The following is a 21,254-nucleotide window of genomic DNA, read 5'->3' as shown; positions in this document are numbered from 1 at the left end:
AGAAAATAGAAAAATAGCAAAACTAACTGTCTTAAATATTTTCTCACTTTTGGCCCAAAATTACACCTCCACGCTTGTCCATATACAAATAGTTGTAATTACACCCTTAAACTTTCAATAGTAACACTTAACCTTCAAACTTCTAATAGTATTATTTGAAAAGTTTCTCACAATAAAGAAGATAAGGAGCATGGAAAGGATGATTTCGTTTACTTTCACTTCAAGGTTTCTTAATGGTTAATATCTTGCGATATATATTTCGTCTCCATCGTAAAACCTCATTTTTCAAACATTTTGTTTAAGAGTATACCTTGTTTATTTACTATATAAATTATACACAAATAATAATTAAATTATCAACTGGGAGAAATTTTATTAAATTAAAAGTTCAGAGGTATCATTGCAATTTGCGACCAAGCCATAGATCAAGAAAATATTTCTACAAATTTTGTAATATATGCAATTAACATCATAGGTAAAGATAGATCCTAACGATCTCTTATAATATATTTACTTTTTTTGTTATTGTAGTTAATGATGTATGAATAATATGAACATGACTCGACTGATATAAAGTATAAATTATCAATACAAACACCATCCACTTCACATACTTTTGGATCTAAGAAAAAAAATGGCTACATCATCCGTTTCTTGGTACAAAATTATTGCCAACCATAATGGACTATAAATCGACAATCAACTTGTTGACGAACTTTATCTTAAAAAACAAAGACAAACCTTAAACGTCACATAGCCATTGTTTTGGTTCTTTAACTTGGTGTGTGTGTATATATATATATACTAACATGTTTAATTTAGAGTCCTTATATAGTTTCTTTCTCTATATTTTAAAAGTAATTGTTAAATAATTGAACGAGATTCATTTCTTTGATAACTATTAGAAAAATCGTTCACACTACTCCCACCTTATTAATTTGGAGTGATGGCAACGATAATTATTTTATCTTTTCTTTCCTATTTAAATAATTGTATAATTGTGCTCGCTTTCTCACTACTTTTTGTCAAATTGCCATCGAGTCCTACATAAAAGAATATATTGCAATTTTGTAAGAAGCAATCTTCTTATCTAAATAATTACAAGTGTAGAAAAAGGCATAATATTCTTTATAGACACTAAAGTTTTAACTTGTAATTTTTTAGTTTCAATTTTTTTTTCATTATTGAACATAGACTAATTTTCATTCTCATGATTTATTTTTCTAATATTACTTATTGGCATTAAATAAATGTGAAACAAAGTTCCCAAATTCTTATAAATTAATTTAATTTTCTAATTACTATAACCCAAACCAATCAAAATTCTTTATTTTTAAATATTATATAACAAATTAAAATATATAACGAATATTACTCATTGTTTAAAAATATTCAATTTATCGATCTTCAAACAATTTATTCTCAACCACCAAAATTAAGGAGCAAAAGATAAAATAAAAGTTTCTCTTTTAAATATTTGAGTTTTATTTTTCTTTTTTCTTATTTTTCCAAAATGAACTACCAAAAAACACCAATTTCAGCTCAAGAATCAAAGATGCTTTCCCTTTTTCCTTTTTTCTTTATACACATGTATTGATCTAAAAGTTATTAACTTAACTTTTCTTTTTGGTTGTTCGAAAATCAAGTCCTTGAGCTGTTAATGGAAATTTCATTATGAGTATCCACTAAACTCCACAATTCTTTTTTTTTTCCAAATTGGGGAAAGTGTTTCTCTCTCTCTAAATGAAATTTTCTTTTTCCCTTTTTTTTTTTTGTTTTTTCTTTTTTGCCTTGTTCCAATTTGAAGATCTCAGGCCACCGCAACGGTGCCGGACCGTACAGTTTTCTTGTTAGCTTCTTGTTTTCTGTGACTTTGACTGCTCTTAGAAGAAGAAGAAGAAGAAGACGATGACGAAGATGAAGCACGCCTCCAACTTTTTTCCTTCGCCTCATCGATTTCAATCTGTTCTTGCCGGCACTCTTTACTACAAAACGGAGTGTTTCCTCTGCAATACATTAACAAAAGAATCTATCAATTCTCAGATCAAAATCAGAACATTCAGACTACAAATCGGTCCATTCAAAACACGATAGATGAAACCTCAACCAAAAAAAAAAAACTATAAATCAGATCTAATTAAGCCTAATTCGAGTAACGGAGAGTGTGTTCGGGCGATGAGAAACTGAACGGACCTGTACATGAAGATATCGGAGTTGCGTCCGAGAGCTTTCCGGCAAAGGGAACATGCCTCGAGGAAGTGAGGCTCGTGGAGAAGGTAATCGGAACAGCCGGCGTAGAATAGGGGAGCAGTTCTCATGGTGAAAATTGGGCGGAAGTGAGAAAGAATTTGGGAGCTTAAGGTTTAGGGCAAAGGATTTAGTGAAGAAGGTGAGAGGAAATGGGAAGCCGGGGGGAAGGAGAAAGCTGGGGCATTAAGGTCCATTTATAATTCATCTCCCAGCGAGTGGAGGAATCAGGTGCTTCGCCGACTACAATAACCTGATTATTTGGACCAACACAAAATAATTTATTTATTTTTTATCTCTCTCTCTCTCTCTTTTTTTTTTCCATTGATTTGTAAATTATTTTGCTTTTTAGTCTTATTATGTATGGCTATAATAACACTCTAGATTCGATAAATATTATTTAAAAATATAACTTCTAATTCACTATCCTATTTATTATTTGTTACGATTTTTATTATTTGATATTCATCATTTTTTTATTTAGTGTTTATTGTTTTTTTTTTATGAAACTAAAAATAGTCTACTCATCAAATAAATAATGTTATAATTCAAACTAAAATAATCTACATCTCAAACATAAATTATTCCGGTTAAATTATAATAATATAAGATTATAATGACTCACTTCTTGCCCAAAACATCCCTTTTGTTTTTGTAAGCATGTAATAATAAGATTCCTTCAAATTTCAATTTACATAATGTCAACAAAATTTTAATTCAAACAACATTTGAATGTATTTATAATTATTGTATCTGCGGTTAGAATTCTCCTATCTCTAATTGTTATACTAAAAATGATTTATAGTGCAATTTTATTATTTTTTATTTGCATTTTTTAGCTCTTATAAGTTCAAGGATTTGAGCCACCTAATCCACGGTTGCATGTGTCTTACTTGGTTGAGGTTTTGTTTTCGTTGTCTTTGTTTTTTCTCCCTATTTTTTGTTGGTGTGTGATCGAATTTACAGTGCTTTTTCATTTCATTTACATTGTTTTCAACTTTTTTATTGGCACGGTTCAACGTGTTCTTCCCATGTGTTTCTTATTGGTTATTTCTTGTTTTGAATGGCTGCACTTAAAATATAACTTTCTGAAACCTTGTTTGGATGGTGTTCGATAACATTTTTTTTAATGACCAGTTCTATTGGAACTCTAAATTTTGAACAAACTCCATCTATTTATTGTGAAATTATATCTAATCAGTATTATTCGTTGCATGAAAATTATTATTATTATTTAATTTATTCCAATCGAGATTATACTAAAGTTAATATTTAGTATATATACTAAAACCAGACATTTGATAATAGATGGACCAATCAAATAGCACCCAAATATATGGACCAAATTGTATGAGGACAAAAATGAAGTTAACCAAACAATTTAAGAAACAAAGTTATAGGAATACGAGGATAGATTTCCTCTTATCCAAACCATAAATTAGTAAACCCAAGTGCACTCGACACTTTTCAAAAAAGAAGAACCATAAAACCAATAACATATCGAGCTAGCTATACGGTAAGCAAATTTATTACACTCTCGAAGATCGAACGAGAAGAGTACAACCACACCAATCAACTCTTCAAATCTCAAATTTCAACAACGACGCCCTTACCTCGACGAGCCAAAAACCGTGGAGATATTCGATACAGTGGTCTGCAACGCACCCTATAATTTTTTCCTAAGAAAATAAAATAAAATAAGTTTTTAAAATTCTAATTAAATTTTTTTGTAAAAGAAAAATAGAAATGGTTTTTGAAACGGGTGGTTTTGGGTATTCCGTGGCGAAAATCTATTGGCGAGAAGTGCATGCACCCTTTTCCCCAACCCCAAGGGCCAAACCTAAAATAAAATAATTTTAGAATTTGGTCCTCTTTCTTTTTCATATTCCTACATTTCCCCCCTCACAATTATTGAATTCTACATCAAGTGGGGGAGTGCGCATTAGTCGACAAATAAAGCAAAGCTTGGTTCCTTCTTAATACCAATTTTTAATACCAATATTCCATATAGTCTATACATAATAATATTCTTTAATAATGTGGTATTTATATATGGGTTGAAAATGACTATTAATGTAATTATAACAAAATAAATTAAACACTTAGATCATTGACTAAATGTATCCTTTTCTTCTAAATTTTGTTTGACGAATATCACTTGTTTTTTTTATATATATATATATATATTGAATTATGCATAAATAATAAGTTAAAACTACAATTATTTTTATGTTGATATTTAATGGTGCTCTTAATATTATATAATGTCTCTATAATATCTTTTAAACAAATGTTTTATTTCTTTTAAAAAATAAATTATGTAAATTATTTATTTATAACTATGGATAAGTATTATGTTTTTATGTTACGGATAAGCATCGTAAAAAATAGCTACGAAAATCTACTAATTTATTTTATTGTGACATTAATCTTACCGAATAACTTTACCATATTTGATTCTAAAAATTATGTTAATGGATTAAATTTTTAGTCGAACAACTATATAATTTTGCAATGAACAATATATACGTATTGTTTTTTTAATGCACAAAGAGATTTTGTAGTATTATAATACAACAGTAACATAATATGCATTCCTAAGTTCTACTCACATTATTCTAAATGTTACCTTATGACTAAATAGTTAACTCGAGTAGTTTACAATGTTTTCACAATATCGTCGTAACAATATTGTTACGACGGTTGTTAATGTATCTCACAATTAATATATTTCAATGTAAAGACAAACATTAAAAATACAATCTATTCTGTTTTAGAAAAATCATCATTCAAGAACCTTTATTAGCTTTCTTCCAACATATATATTTTAGTATTTTGAAAGCATTTTATTTACAAATGTGATATGTATCAATACCCTTGTAAATACCGATGTACTAGTAGATAATGTTATATATATATATATATGTTTGATTTAAGGGATAAGATCACGGTAAATATAACAAAAACACATGTCATTTATGAATGTATCAATTCATGACTAATTATTGGCATCGTGAACTTCAATGTTCAAAAAATTGAATATATTTTTAAAAAGTACTCCTCTGAATGATTATTATAAATAAAGTTTTTAGACTTTGAAATCAATTTGATGTGTTAATGTGATGAGTCCAGAATACAATATTGAGAGAAAATCTTGTCAAATCAGGGTGTCAATTGTCACGAATGAATGTGATAACAAATAAATACTAAGAAATTGAAGGCAAAAAGACGAATTAAACATAAAGTTGAAGGTTCTTATTGCAAATACGTTAAAGTTACTTACGTTATTCCAACTTTACCCCTTGTTGATTCCGTAAACTACAATAGGACCATTGTTTGTTTTAGGTTAATTAAAAGAAGAAAACGTTGAATTTTGAACTAAAGGGCATTGACGTAATTATAAGGAAAAGATTAGGGAGAGAAATGGAAAAGTGAGTCTCGACTCGAGTTCTCTGGAATAAGTTTAATTCAACCGTTTCGTTCTTTTAATGGACGGTGGGGGCCGCAGATAGGGCCCCCAAAGGGACATAATTGGTTATCGGAGGGGCATAAAGGTAAAAAGCATAAAGGGAAACTAGAAATTGTTAAAATATCATTATGAATGAATGACCCCTTCTATTTTCTTTTAAATAATTAAATTTTATCTTCTTTTTATTCATTGGGAAAATATAGGTTATTTTGAAGAAAAAAAATATAATTAATCGCCACGGAAAAATAAACTTAATTGAACCAAATATGTATTTAAAATTTTAAGTATTAGAACTGTATTATTAATCTAAGCTTAGAAAATAAAATAAGTTTTAACACTTTCTTTAGAAACTTTTTTTTTTTTTTTATAAAAGATTCTACCGCACAATAATTTATAAACTTGAAAAAATAAACTAGTTTAAAAAACTAGATATTATTTTTAAAAACATTAGTAGGAAATATATTAGAAAATTTGAGATACAGTCACTAGAAGCTTACTTTTATAAACTTTTAAATTAAAAATTATATAATTATCAAAACGAGTGTATGATATAGAGTTGGTCCAATTTCAAACTTATGGTTACAAATATCCCACTTTCATTAATTAACATACTTTTAATAAGTCTTTAAAATTAATTCTATAACATTATATATATATAATTTTCAAGTATTTTTTATCTACTTAGTATTTTCACAATATCGTAATAAAATTTGAAACATATTCCCCCATTATAATATTTTATTGAATGAAAGTTAATGGACTACTTTTTTAAAAGACTAAGTAAATAAAATTTAAGATTTATTTTAGAGTAAGATTTGAATATCTATGAATACCCTAAATAAATAATGATAATTTAAAAAAAAAAAAAAAAAAATCAAACAACAGAAGGGTTCCGCTGAAGTGAAAAGAGGCTTTGGAGCTGACTTGGTGGTGGGACCCAAAAAGAGAAAGACGACAAGAAAAAGGCCAACGATGCAACGGGACCCACCTGACTCATAGCATTGCTGGCTCTACTCCCCATGTCCTTGTCACGCGGGCCCCACACCATCCTGCCCGCATCCTTCCGGGCAACCAACCCCGGTCACACCCCCCCCCCCCCATCTTTAAGCAACCCTTTACACGTGCGACTCAATCAAAGGCTCCAACCGGGAGTAACTGCACGTGCTACGTGGCGATGACTCGAAACGGCTGGACATGCAGGCTCCGGGATTCCGTGAAGCCGAACATCAACGGTCCAGATCACGCCAGGGGAGCACAAGCAACATCATAATCAACCAATAAGAAAAAAATATATATATATATATATTTGAATTTTGAGGGTTTCGTTTTAAAAAATGAGTGGAAGTGCTTTGGGATGAGATCAAGAGGATTCTATTTCATGTGAGTTAGGGAAATTAAAGAATTAATAAAATTATTTTTCTTTAAGTCAAAATGTGGTAACATTTTTTATTCACATGAATAATGTTTGTCCACGTGTAGCTTTTTGATAAGGGCATCTACGTTTCAATTCTCAATAAAGCTTTTTTTTTTTCCCTTTCTTTCTTAAATTAAAATTAAAATAATAGTAATTAATAATTGCAAAAGACAGGTGGGGTTTGATTCGTAAAGGACATTTATATTTCAATGTCTTGACAACTGGTTTTATTTGTTTCTTTTAAGCATATAATAATTGTTGTATTTTTAATATATAAAAAAAAGTAAATGACAAAATAAATGATTGGTCCTACATGTTTGAGGTTTATGTTTATCTCGTCACGGTGATTTCATGAGCGATACTACTTGTTCACAAAATTTGGGTAGTGGATCGAATGGTTAATGTACTACTTTGATTGTTAACGGACTAACGGTATAACGATGTGGAGGTTAAATGAATTGTTGTACGGATGACCATATTCAACTAATTTGGTAAAAAGATATTAATGTGATGTTTTTTTAAAGAGATAACTATTGAGCTTTGTCATCTTCTTATCTCGTTACTTTCTCCTTCTTCTCCTTCGGAATGGGATGGTGATGGAGCAGGATTGAGGTTGGAGATCCATTCCTTGTATTGTCCTTGCCCTTTTCACCTTTTTGGAGAGTTGAAAGTCAAAACAAGAGTAGGAGAACTAAGTTATTGTCGTTGGATGAATTAAAGAATGAAGTCGACGATCGATGGTTTAGAATTTAGACGGTCGGTAAATATAGTGAGTCTCGATGTAGAAGGCAAGTACTGTTGTCATGGTTCTCGTAACACACGTTGAAAACTATGATTAGTTTGCTAATTTCGAGTAAGGCAACTGAAAACGTTTGTCTTGTTGATGTCAAAGTTCAAATAGACAAAATAGCTCGACCTTCAAACGATGACAACAATAACTTTATCTAACGAAAGACTAACAAGACTTAAAAAATTCAAATTTTTGCATACTCTTGTGCATTGTATGATGCTTACTTCACAAAGTGAGTAAGTGCAACAAACCAATAATTTTAAGAAGGAAGAATATGTTTGTTTTTCTTATATCCACGGTGACCTATTCACATGATTAGATGACCTTTATTATTCTCTATAGATATCCAAATCCAAACTATTAGTAGATAATCCTTCAAATCATCGTTTCATTAGGTGACTTGGGTCGATCATTTTTCTCATGTACTATTTTATTTTTGGTTAAATCTTGTAATTTTTCTAGTCATATTGCATGTCTTTCATTAATATCGATTATGTCATTTGGTCTAAAATCACCTATACTGCGTCATGATGAGTAAATACACGAAGCTCAATAAGAAAAATGTCATGTGAACAGTGGGTGAGAATTTACTTATAACCACAAGTTTCTAAAATAACTCCATTTCTTTTCTTTTATTTATTCTAATTCATTTACTTGTTTCATGTTATATGCACTGCAGTATGGACTATGATGGGCTCTATGTCGTCAACGTAATTAACGGCCCAAAAGGCCCAATGGACTCAGCAGGAAGCTCTACTATCAACATTCAAGACGATTAGGTTGAAACAGCGCCCATTCAAAAAAGCCCAAAATTTAACCAGATTTACACGTTTTTTACTTTTCTTTCCTGTTTTTATGAATTTTTATGGATTTACTTATCGGTGGCATCCCAATTTCTCCCCTTTCCCTTTTTTTGTCTTCTCTTTACGAGAATCAAACTTTTAACCTAAGATTACTGCTATTAAAGTTTCTCTTTTTGAAACAACAATAACAAGACTTAAATAACCTACTAACCAACTTTTCGTTGCGTACCTCAACCACACTCCACATTTAAGATAGATTTTGAAATATTAAAAATATTTTCAAATGATTTTTAGGATAGTGTAAGCATTTTATAATCACTATCAAACATACCGTAATGATACAACCGTCAATCTTATCAAAAGATAAAAAGAGGAATACAAATAGATTCTCGGAATACTGTTGCCTTTTAGATTGTTCCAAAATAAGACATGATTTGAATCATCCATACAGATTCAAATGAAAATTTGTCCTTGTTTGTGAGGTATGGTTTCAACAGATTATGAGCTGCTACAAGGCCAAGCACAAAAAACCATCCTAATATATTTATTTGTGAATCACTTCAAATTCAACACAAGAAAGGTAAGCCCCAAGATGATGATGTGTTCCAGAGGGTATTTCCACCAAAGAAGACACCTCAAAATGTCAATGAGGCAGTGTTATGAACATACAATTGGTAAATAGATAAAACCCGAAAGGTGGCCGATTTACGAGCCAGGGAGACTATCCGGTAAGAGCAGAATTCAGAGCACTGTGTACGTCAACTCCGATTTGGGCTTCGGCTTTCTCCAAGTCTGTTGAGGCAGAGTTCAACTTTTGGGTGAATTCGGCGAGACCCTTCTGTACTTGGGCAGCATCAATTTGATCTACAGGCACAGCTTCAACAGCGATAATGTCAGCGTATGAGTTTCCATGGATGAATGCAAAACCACTGCTCACAAAGTACTTTTTGATATCGCTCCCTTCGTGTACTGATAAAACCCCTGGCTTCAACTCTGCGATTGTAGGTACGTGACCAGGGAGAACACCCATTTGTCCGGTTGTTGCTGGAATTATAACCATGTCAACCTGTTCAGAACGAAGAGAGATGAAAATTTTGAAACAAAAGCAACAAGTAATCAGACTGCAAAATTAGGGTCTCCTTCTCAGAAATTTCAACCACTAGAGCCTTAGTTCCATGTCTTTCTAGCAAAACAAAATGGAAAAATGGAAGTTTGAATGAGAGAAAAAGTTTAGCATCCCATCAGTTAAGGAAGAGAAATGTAGAAAACGACCAATAAATGCAGACATATTAACAATAAACTTGGAAGCATAATTTCTTATCACCTGATATACAGACAAAATACTTTTCTTCCTTACCACCTAATTTTTATTGAAATGTAGCATCCACTATTTAATGGGATTGAGCGATGGGAAAAACCAAAACATCTTTAAAGAATAATAGATGGTATGATTTTGTTTCTAGTCTCTATATGGAAATTTACCTCTAAATTCTTTAGTATTAATTCTCCCTATGTTACTAAAACGAATTGGAAGTCTGTAATCTCTTTAATAATTGGCACCCTTTTGATCCTCACTTCTATTGTTCATATTATTTTCTACGATAATGTAATTTAAACCAAAAACAGGAAATAGAAGGCATTAATGAACAGGGTTTTTGCCACCAGTAGCTTCTTTAGGATTTTAAGTACTGATTATAATAGAATATGAAACTACCCAATAGACGATATTTCCCCATTAAACTAAGCACCAAAGACCTGGCCATAGATTCAGAAAACAACAACAGGAGGTAAAAGTGGAGGGTTATGGAATAGGTTTACGGATGCGAGAACCGAGAAAGAAGTATAAACTTTACAAAGAATTGATGGTAACATGAAAACGCCACCTTAATTTATCGGCAAAGTTTGGTTTAACTTTTAATATTACCGATGTTCAAGCAAGGGAAACCACAGAACTGGGCTACTAGATAAGAATTTAGCATTTCTCGCACTTCATATCAACAACACTTGGGTCCTTGACCATGAGGGAAGAACATGGCATCGATCTTAGCATCACCATGTCTATGAATATAAAAGATCACGCCACACATCCTCGAGTGTGATCGAATTAGTATGAGAAAATGAATGCTAAATATCAAATTCAAAACAAAACAAGAAAATGAAATCTACGGTCCACACTGATTAAGTAAATAATACAATAAACGATCTCAGCAAGGATAAAGTCCATTTCTAGTTCAACATCCCCAACAGCAGAATCAAAATCTTGTTTTACGTCAATCATTTCCGCTTAACATTCGAATGCATTTGTCACGAAGATTCAACTCATAATTTTACATCAAAATTGGCACTACGAAATGAAAATTTCACAGAAGATAAAATAAAATAAAATCAAATCAAATGCTGCAAAAATTCATAATCACGGACTAGATTCAAATACAAAAAAAAAAAAAAAAAAATCACATACAAACCAAATTTTGGAAGACTAACCTCTTTAGCCGAGAGTTCGGAGGAATAGGGAAGGACCAAGTTGACAGTGAGTTTAGAAGGGATGGAAGAAGGCGTAGCAGGACGAGGAGCCATGAAAGAGAGAGGAGTTTTAGGAGGATCAATATTGGGGATGACCTTCTTCCAGGCGGAGACAAAGGCATCTTCGGTGGAACCAGCCGCCGGCAGATCGCTGGAGAAGGATCTGGTCCTTGCAGAGAGAAAAGGACGGGCCAAAAGGGTGGACGCTCGTCGGAACATGGTCGGAGAGAGAAGGGTGGTCGCTCGGCTCTCGCAAGGTCGGAGAGAGATGAAGAAGAAGAAGGAGAAAGTGGAAGGGTTCCCCTGGAGCTGTTTGGAAGCTGAGAAAATGGAGGATTTGCCGAAACCATTGTGGATCTGAGCCTCATAGATATGGCTTCTTCCACTCTCTTGTTGGGCTTTCTAGGCTTCCTTTTGGGCCTTAAGTGGACTTTCCCATTCTGGATCCATTGGGCTTTTAAATACTTAAATTAATAAATACAGTCCATTGGGCCTAGGAGGTTTCCTTGTGGGATTTTTGGGCTTGGAGATGTTCAAAATTGTAGAGTTCGTATCTCTTCCTAATACTTTTCAAGGATAAAAATCTATGACCAAATACCTTTAGGGTAAAAGTTTATGGAGAGTTTTATCTTCTTTGTTAAAATGACATAACGAGAGAGTTAATGTATCCAAATCATCCGACACAAAATGATATGATTGTCAATAATATCACACGCACCTTCTAATTTATGTATATACATCAATTTTGATTATCTAACATGCATTTGACAGATTTTTTACAGTCGTCAACATTAAATACATCAATGATATGCGTTAATAACAATAAAATGAGACTATAGTTTATTGTTCAAAGATGGGTATTTGAACTTTAGAACATTGGTCCTCTCTTGAATCGTTTTAGGTTTTAGTAGGTTACGATGAATTAGGTTATGTGAATTAGTTAGTAGATTTTTAAAGTAATGGGTAGACATGTATGAAGATGAAAGCATTAAGTTGCATGGTGGTGGGTTAGTTTGACCATTAAATTGTGTGGGCAATGAGCATCAAATTTGAGTTGGTAGAGCAATTACAAATTTTGGTGAAATATGATATATATATATATATATATATATATATAAGCAAAGTGATATTAAATTGATAGGACTTTTGTAATAAAGCACATATGTTAGAGGCTAGGGGAACTGCCTACCCTCATGCTATGTTTTATCTTTTGCAACAACTCATTGGTATTGCTATAATATCCACAATGTTTTATTTCATTTTGACACGTGGCACATAACTTGAAATAAATAGATTTTATTGATGGGTGGGTCAAATTTTGTTGAAAAGTAAATTAGGATTTCAATAGTTAGATTATAATTTCAACAATCTGCCCCACATGCATAAATAAATATATTAGCAACATCTTTTCTTTTTCACTAATCTTAACCATTTTAATTAAACATATGTATGGTTATTGGTTATGAGTATTAAAGGCAATAAAATCTCATAGAAGATAGTAATATAGAGTTGAGATTTTGTATATTTTAATGGAGTAACACATCACTTCATTTTTGTATGATTTAGATTTAACTTGAGAGAGAGAAAAAAATCGATATTATTAAAATTCAACTAGATTTTATTTTTTTATTAGAAATAATCTAAATTTGTACTCATCGTTTTATCTTCTTTACCAATAGATAAAAGTATGTTGACTATTCAACATTCAAGTGAGTTGCAAATTCAAACTATATCGATCTTTTTTTTTTTACTAAGTTATTTGGAAGGATTTGAAAAAGTGATAATTCAATTTTCTTTTTTTTAAAACAATAAAGGGTAAATATATATATAAATTTCTACAAAATTTAGATATGATTACGATTGTTGTTTATTTAGATAAGAAAAAAAAAGAAAAAACAGTCATGGGTGAACTCCCATTCTACTTATCAACAAAATGATAAACCTTGATTTTGGTGAACTAATGGATAATGTTGGTTTTGACTATTAAATCCAAATATTTAAGTGATTAGGTAAGAAAATGTTTTGTGGAAAAGTAATTCCCCAAATCTTTGTCCTAATTACATTTAAAGTTCCAAACAAATCTAATTTAATGATATCTTTGACTTCTTGAATATATTTCTTTTTCAACAAAATCAACAAATTTGAAAAACAAAAACAAAACATGTAAGTTGAACAATGTGTTACCGTTATGAAAACTTAATGATTTTGACCCAAACATTTGTTTTCTAATTATATTAATCCATCCACCTTTATAGATTATGTTTTGATTTTGTTTTCGTATTTTTATTTATTTAAGTACGAAAGCAATGTTAGTAAATTGAAAATAATTATTTTTTCGTGTGTACTTTCTAACAAAGAAAATTTGTTTTATTATACGAGTTAAAAAAAGAAACATTATATGTTATTATTCGATAAATATGTTTATTTATATTATTCAAAAGAAAAAATTATCAAAAATGATAAATTTAACAAAATATTTACATTATATAGTAAAATTTTCAGATTCTATCAATGTTAGACATTGGTATGCTTCTATCAAATATATTGATACACAGTAATAGAAGATAGTAATATAGAGTCTATTAATTATATTATGCATAAAGTTGATTTTATTATGAAAATTTAGAAGTTTGATTGATGTAATTATAGCAACTAAGTAAATATTTAGTTGATTATTATCTATTACTATGTTATTAAGTCAATAGTTGGATCTGTCTATGACTGAAAAGTAAGGTCACAAAAGGAAAAAGAAAACATCACGGAAATTTATGCACATTGTGCTTTTGATTTATAATGATAAAAACTTAATTTAAATTTTAAATATTTTAATGTGTGAATGATAAAAAGTGGAATGTTTAGTTTATAAAAATTCTTGTTTTTAAAAAACGTTCCTAATGGATCTCGAAATTCCAAGTGGTGCACGAGTTGTAATTTAAAAAACGTTTTATGTGTTTCTCTAACTCTTATTTCTGTGATTAATAAGTATACATAATTAAATTTTCAACTTTGTCACGAAAAAAAAAAAAGTTAAAACTATTCATTTTTATTCGATTCTTATACTTTGAAGTTTGCTTAATTTTAGTTATATTGGTATACATTAATAAATCTTAAATTTAGTATTAATTATAATTTTATTTTTATTTCGGATATTTGTTATAAATTATGGAAACCTACTCACATATCATATTTTTTCGATAAAACGAAATCATTCAATCAATTTTGATTATTTTTTTCGAAGGACTAATTTTAGATTTATTGGAAGTAAATGAGTTGCGGACGTAAAAAAACCCTGAAATTAGTCACTCTCCTACGATAACTTCCTTAAAATTAATATGAAATCCTCACATGATTGTTAATATCAACTCACATCTCTTACCGTCGTTTTCCTTAACTCATATTTCTCGTCTCTCTAATGACAACTCAACTCGATCTAACTGAAAAAGAAAAAAGAACATACATAACGAACACTCCCTAAAATATATAGTCACGATAGAAAAATTTACAAGTGATATCTACCGCATTCTTTTATTACGACGATTAGGGAAAGGAAGTTTAGAATCGTATATTTCGTATTTACGAGTACACATTTGAATGTTAGTTGTATCCAACCCACGTAAAAGTTGAAGGAATCTGATCTATACATTTTGCAAAGGTTTGAAAATGGATAGGTGACTTTGATCAAAATAATAATTTAAAGAAAAGAAAAGAAAAGAAAAGAAGTTGAGATCAAAATAAAAAAGAAAAGAAATATAGAATAATAAAAATGAGAGAGGGAGAAAATAGTAAAATAGTATGTGAAGGGTAAGAAAAGGGAAACATGCGAGGAGTGGCAATGAAGCAATGAAATGCACAGAATCCCAAGTGCGTCCAAATAGGAAACAAAACAACATTTTTTATCTGTCAAAATTCCATTTCTTTCTTTCTCTCTTTCTTTCTTTCTTTCTTTCTTTCATTTTTTTTTTTAACTTTTCAATACATGTAATGATGAGTTTGTGGATTTTTTTTAAACACTAAATATTAACATAATGGGAATTCCACCATTAGAAAGAATATACCCTTTTATTTCCAATACTTTATTCTTAATCTAATTAATCTAATTAATCATATATATATTGAGCAACCCAATTTAAGATTGGAATTATGATAATGGGTAAAAAATATTTTGGAGATAAAATACTATTTTCTTACCAAAATTCTAAGACTTCATTTTTATTTTAATTTCTATATTTGTAATCTAACTATATATAGAATGTAAATCTTAAATTTAATCCTTTAAATTTTATTTATTGTAACAAAAACCATAACAATTTGTATAGATTCAGTTTCTAAGAAAAGTTTCTGACAAAAAAAAAAAAAAAAGGATACCCTAAACCTTCTTTTCTCGAAAAAATATTGTGTATTTTAAAGACAATATTTTCATTTTGTATGCCAAATTTTCCAAATTAGTAAATTACTATATATATATATATAAATAACCAATTAGTATTTCATGTCTATTGATATGCTTTTGAATAACATTTTTATTATTAGAAAAACAACCCAACAATTATCTTAATGTTCATAGTGTAAGTAATTTTTATACATTGGTAATTGTCATCATGTCCATTTTATTGATTTTCTGGCAAATTTAATGATTATTTAGACAAATTTCAAAATTAAAAGGCAAAAACTAAATATTGTAAAGTGTAAAATATCCCAAATTCAATTTCATTGTTGTATAATTTAACCATAATGTTTTTAAAATACAGCCCTATGAAATCTAATAAAAAAAAATACAATCTATCATTCTTTCTAATAATTATACCATAATTGGACCCTTTACTTTGAAATAATGTACAAGATGATCTTAGTAAAAGTCATTGTACTTCTTCAACTTGGGTTTGAATCATTTGATTTATTGGTGCATTAAACTCATAATAATATGAATAGATTTATTAATATTTTCCAAATTTATGATATATATTTCTCAATATGTAGAGGTTAAAAATCACTCCTAGTTCCTAAACTTCAATAAAGATAGCGATTATTAGCCTTTAAACTTTGATTTCTAGCGATTTAGTTCCAAAACAAACTCTCAAATTTGTGTTGATTTAGTCCTTAAACTCTATTATGTAACAATGTAGTACTTATCCTAGGCTTTTAGTATGAAAATTTATTGAGATTTCTTGTCCAGATAAATCTATAAACTAACAAGAGATTCAATATATTAGATGAAAAATTTTGTAAAAAAAAAAATATTATTTTATTCTCCAAAGCATTCCAACATTAATTATTTTGGAATGTGAATACTATTTCACATACTATTGATTGATAGATGGGTTTGGGCCCTTAGGACACCTAAGTTTTGGAATGAGGGAGGAGATAGGCAAATGAGAATGTTCCGCGACTCAGCTACCTACTAATCTAGTTTTTGTTTTGCGGTTTCTGTTTCTTTATCAATTTGTTTTTTCTGTCGTTCAGTTACTGATTTGTATTTTTCACTACTGTTTATCGGATTTGTACGTGTGTTTTGGGTTGAGGACCAAAGTGCAACAACAATATACAAAATCTCCATCACTAAATAATCAAAATTGACATCAAAATTTAACAAATTTTTTAAATTGGAAACTAAACCATTACAAAATTATATACCAAAATCGATAGACTACATTGATTTAGACAAGAAGACACAAAGAAGTTATAAGGATTAAATTTTCGTGGGAAAATTTAAAGATATATTTAAGCCTAAAATAAAATAAAAGAAAGGAATGAAGAAACTATTGGATGCGGGCATTTGTACGGTACGAGGTTGTAACCGTCCACGTGCCGGACGATCAGGTGCGTCTGATGATTGAATCGGACCCTAAATAGAAGGCTTCGGGTGGGTCCTAGCCGATAGTGTGGAAGCACACCCACTGCCACGGCTGCATTTACTCTTCTCACCCACATTTTATTAAATATAAATATAAATAAATATAATGTACAATGGCAGGTGTGGAAATTAAATTAACCATATTAAATGCTACACCTCCAAATGGATCAAAAAAATTAGAAATTAATAAATAGTAGGGAAATTTAATAAACAATATAAGTTTTAGAAACCTACGTGTATTCAATTGAACCCATGTGTAATTAATCTAAAATTAAAAGTAGGTGTTATTAATGAAAATTATATAACTTCTTTAAAAAGTTTATTATTATTATTATTATTATTTATTTATTTATTTTGTAAGGTTACTTTTTGATTATGTAGCTAAAAACATTATTACAACTTTGAAAAATGCTCTTAGTAGACTACTTCTTCATCACTCCATAATATTCCAAAACTCATCCTTACAATATATGTGGTTGTTTTTGTTCTTATTAATTAGTTTCAATAAATTAAATTTATGTGATGTGTAAATCAAGTGATATGCATTATTTTCTATGATTTTAAAATATAATTATATTACGTCGATTTCTTTCCACACTAAGATTGAATTTCTCATCCCTCGTCTATAATTATAACTAAAAGACTCGTAATATAAGGACAAAGCTACATAAGGGCAGGAGATACGTGCCTTTGCCCCATTAGATTGGTCCAAATTAATAACGTTAAATTTATATATGATATAACAAACATATTTTTCAAAACATTTTTTGACAAGCACATATATAAAATAGATATATTTCACGTAAATTTGAAATAATAAGAATCTATCCAAACACATAATAATAATAATAAACATTTTCATGTTTAGAGGTCATAATATATAAATAAATTAAAGTGTCTATGGGTTAAATTCATAACATAATATGAAATTGTGGCTCCTAGCAAAAAATTTTGACTATGCCCCATTGCTTATGTACATGTATCATTTGATTGAATGACGATTAAATTTGTCTTTTATATTTTTTAGTTTGCCTTTCCACACTTATTTCATTATAGAGTATATACATTCTTAATGCATAAATTATATTAAGTTAATTACTTCGACGAGGAGTGTTCATATTTTTATTAATTAATATTTATAAATATCCACGTTAATGATATTAACAAATTACATTAAAACATATACGTTGAACTAAAAAAATACACATAAATAACTACTAGTACTAGTAAGTTATAATTTTGAGTAGTTTGTTTAGAATTTACGAAATTTGTTACAACTAAATTAACAAATCATTTAATTTCAGTATAATTACATTAGTTATAGTTTTAACAGTACAATCCATATATAACTAATAAAAAATGAGATACGTAACTCTCTAAAACTAGTAGTTCTAACTCTATCGCTATAGCATACATAAATATAAAGAAAATATTTATATGAATTATAAAACTATATGGGTAGAAGAAAATTTAACTTAAGACTGTCTCTAAGTATACAAGATAATTTCATTGAGACCCCAATTACACAATACAACTGCAATACCAAATAATAATGTATATTTGTAATTTTAGGAAGTTAATTACACAAATCAAAAGGTCCCAAAATATTACTTATTAATATCTCAATATTCATTGTCAGTATACATAAATTAACAAAAAAAAAAAAAAAAAAAAAGAACTTCATAAATTTCAAAATAAATATAAATATTTAAGGTTAAAAACAATTTTAGTGAAGAAATTTTAATTGAGAAATTAGTGTTATTTGTTGAAAAAGTAAATTGAGAAACTAATAAGAGATTGAATATTTATATAAAAATACATAGTATGCAAAATAAAATAATAAACTTTGACATCTAAATTTGCCAATTATTTAAAATTAGACATTAAATTGTGAAATTGAAAATTGAACAAAAAGTTAGAGATCAAAAATAGAAAATATATGGTAATCATAGGAGAGGAAAAATTTAGGAAAGAAGGGTTTTAGAAATGGTTATTAATAAAAGACAAGCAGTAATAATTTCGTCTCCGACAGAGTCGCAGCTAAGCTTCGGACTCTGTATTTTGTAATATTTATTTACTTTTGACAAAAAAAAAAAAAAAGAAAAGAAAAACCAAAAGAAAATTAAGTGTCGCTTTGTATTTTCTCAATCCATTTTAAATCACGTGCATCTCACGTGTCTCATTCCAACTGAAATTCTCTCTTTCTTTCTTTCTTTGTCTCTCTCTCTCTCTCTTCGTTCCCTCAACTTAATGAAACCGAGAGTCCTGCCCGAAAAAACTGACCGCTGCATTTACACTCGTTCCATCTCTTCCAATATTTTCCCTTTCTCTCTCTCTAGAATTTAGACAAATTACTTACTGCAATGGCTTCTCCGCCGCCGCCGCCATTGCCGGACGATTTCTCAGGCTCTGCCATTGACTATGTTTCATCCTCTCCTCCTCTTCCTCAGTCGCCGGTTTCCAGTAGTCACTCTTCTTCGCTGAAGAATCTCAGTCCCAGCATCTTAATCATTCTTACGATCCTTGCATTTACTGCTTTTGCTTCGGTGATTCTCTGCCTTGTTCTCCGTTACCTTAACCGACGGTGTCTTCTCCGTCTCTCTGCGGTTTCTGGATCGTCATCGTCCTCTTCTGTTTCTAGTCGCCGCATCATTCCGGCAGAACAAACTGCGGTTCGATGTACTAACTCTTTCTCTCCAATCGAATCGCTTCCTCTGTTCTCCTTCTCCTCCGTCACGCGTCGTTCTTCCACTGCCGCGGCTGATTGCGCCGTTTGTTTGTCGAAATTTGAAGCGGAAGATCAGCTTCGTCTTCTTCCTCTCTGTTGCCATGCGTTTCACGCTCAATGCGTCGATACTTGGCTTCAATCCAACCAGAGTTGTCCTCTTTGCCGCTCCGCCATTTTCGCTTCTGAATCCGATGTAATGAAGGCATCTATGGCTTCCTATGCCGCCGAAGGTCGCGGCGGGGGGGACAGTTTTAGGCTCGAGATTGGCAGTATTAGCCGTAGACAAGCACCTTCCGACTCTGGCGAAGGAAGGAGATCGTATTCGATAGGATCGTTCGAATATTTCGTCGAAGAAGATTCTGAGGTAAACTTCACCAATGCTCACCGGAGGAGCGTCTCAGATAAGGAGGACATTGAAGCTCCCATATCGGCGGTATCTACAGAGCGAAGCCTAGCGGCGGACGTCGGGTCCGGAAGGAATTGGCTGAAGGACTACGTCGATAGGCTCTCGAATTCTGTGTCATCTCGTGCACTGTCTTTCCGAGGCTCCGGTAGGTTCTTCACCGGAAGTAGTCGACGGAGTGAGGTGACAGTCGCGGGAGAATGGGAACAAGAGAACAGCCGCGTCGGAGAGGAAATAAGCGAGTTATTCCGATGGTTTTCAGGGGTATGATCGTAATTACAACACACGGCAGAGGATTTGGAAGTTTTAGGAATTGGGTTAATCGCCGGCCGATCGGTACGCAAGTATATCTTTTTTTTTTGCCTTATTGAAAACGGACGGTGAAGATTCCTATTCTTTTTGATCCTTTTGATTATGTCAACGGCTGAGATTCAAGCTTGTGAATAAATATTTTTTTTTTCACAATTATACACCAAATATTAATTTTGTTGGCATTTAATCAAAAAGCTCAAAAAGATTGCGGAGATTTTTCTGCTACCTCGTTTTGGCTGGGATTAAAGTAAACAAAAGTTTCCCATCGTGGCAGTGAAGCTAATAACACACTTGAATTCATATTCTATGAAAAATGTGCCATTTTTCCTTTTTTATATATATAAAAAAAAACAATTTATCCCATTCCATAATTCTATTCCTTCTTTCTTTGTAGTTAAATTATAATTTTGGTCAAACTTTACAATTCAGTCTCCATAACCTGTTATGGGGATCAAATTTGTAATTTGATGTTTGTTTCTTGATTTTTCGAGTGTATTTTGTGGATTTGTAAATGAATGATGGTGTGTAAAATGTTGTTGATATGGAATGAACAAAATTATTTTGTGGGATATTTTTGTGAGAAATAAAATTCTTTAGGAATCATTGCTTTGCTTGTTTGTTGAAATTGTTAGCCAAAAAAGAAAAGAAAAGAAGGGGAAGAAAATAGGAAAGTGAATTGCTGAAAATAAAGAGGCCAAGATTATAGGGCTGCTT

The 21,254-nt window shown here is 30.6% G+C and overlaps 3 protein-coding genes across 3 annotated transcripts; 1 reads left to right on the top strand and 2 right to left on the bottom strand.

Moving 5' to 3' along the window:
* Positions 1-1,450: 1,450 nt before the first annotated feature.
* LOC103483439 (FCS-Like Zinc finger 3) lies at positions 1,451-2,497 on the bottom strand. The gene is made up of 2 exons (XM_008440056.3): positions 2,194-2,497; positions 1,451-2,006 (listed from the first exon to the last, which is right to left on the bottom strand). Exons 1-2 carry the CDS (start codon positions 2,316-2,318, stop codon positions 1,811-1,813), a joined length of 321 nt encoding a protein of 106 aa, XP_008438278.1. The 5' UTR covers positions 2,319-2,497; the 3' UTR covers positions 1,451-1,810.
* A 6,612-nt stretch (positions 2,498-9,109) lies between these two features.
* Positions 9,110-11,598, bottom strand: LOC103483438 (ATP synthase subunit delta', mitochondrial). The gene is made up of 2 exons (XM_008440055.3): positions 11,208-11,598; positions 9,110-9,789 (listed from the first exon to the last, which is right to left on the bottom strand). Exons 1-2 carry the CDS (start codon positions 11,463-11,465, stop codon positions 9,445-9,447), a joined length of 603 nt encoding a protein of 200 aa, XP_008438277.1. The 5' UTR covers positions 11,466-11,598; the 3' UTR covers positions 9,110-9,444.
* A 7,704-nt stretch (positions 11,599-19,302) lies between these two features.
* On the top strand, positions 19,303-21,254 carry LOC103483437 (E3 ubiquitin-protein ligase ATL4). The gene has a single exon (XM_008440054.3). It carries the CDS (start codon positions 19,461-19,463, stop codon positions 20,496-20,498), a length of 1,038 nt encoding a protein of 345 aa, XP_008438276.2. The 5' UTR covers positions 19,303-19,460; the 3' UTR covers positions 20,499-21,254.

Source organism: Cucumis melo, chromosome 6, assembly GCF_025177605.1.
Source record: "Cucumis melo cultivar AY chromosome 6, USDA_Cmelo_AY_1.0, whole genome shotgun sequence".
Lineage (NCBI taxonomy): Eukaryota > Viridiplantae > Streptophyta > Magnoliopsida > Cucurbitales > Cucurbitaceae > Cucumis > Cucumis melo.
The sequence above is the reverse complement of the archived record's forward strand: the minus strand, read 5'-3'. Positions and strand labels throughout refer to the sequence as shown.

What these genes read in the sequence shown, in the direction of transcription:
- LOC103483439 (XM_008440056.3), bottom strand. Translation starts at nt 2,318, where the DNA reads ATGAGAACTGCTCCCCTATTCTACGCCGGCTGTTCCGATTACCTTCTC. An exon ending in TCCGATATCTTCATGTACAG is followed by an intron (nt 2,007 to 2,193) that starts GTCCGTTCAGTT and finishes AATGTATTGCAG; the next exon opens with AGGAAACACTCCGTTTTGTA.
- LOC103483438 (XM_008440055.3), bottom strand. Translation starts at nt 11,465, where the DNA reads ATGTTCCGACGAGCGTCCACCCTTTTGGCCCGTCCTTTTCTCTCTGCA. An exon ending in CCGAACTCTCGGCTAAAGAG is followed by an intron (nt 9,790 to 11,207) that starts GTTAGTCTTCCA and finishes CGTTCTGAACAG; the next exon opens with GTTGACATGGTTATAATTCC.
- LOC103483437 (XM_008440054.3), top strand. Translation starts at nt 19,461, where the DNA reads ATGGCTTCTCCGCCGCCGCCGCCATTGCCGGACGATTTCTCAGGCTCT.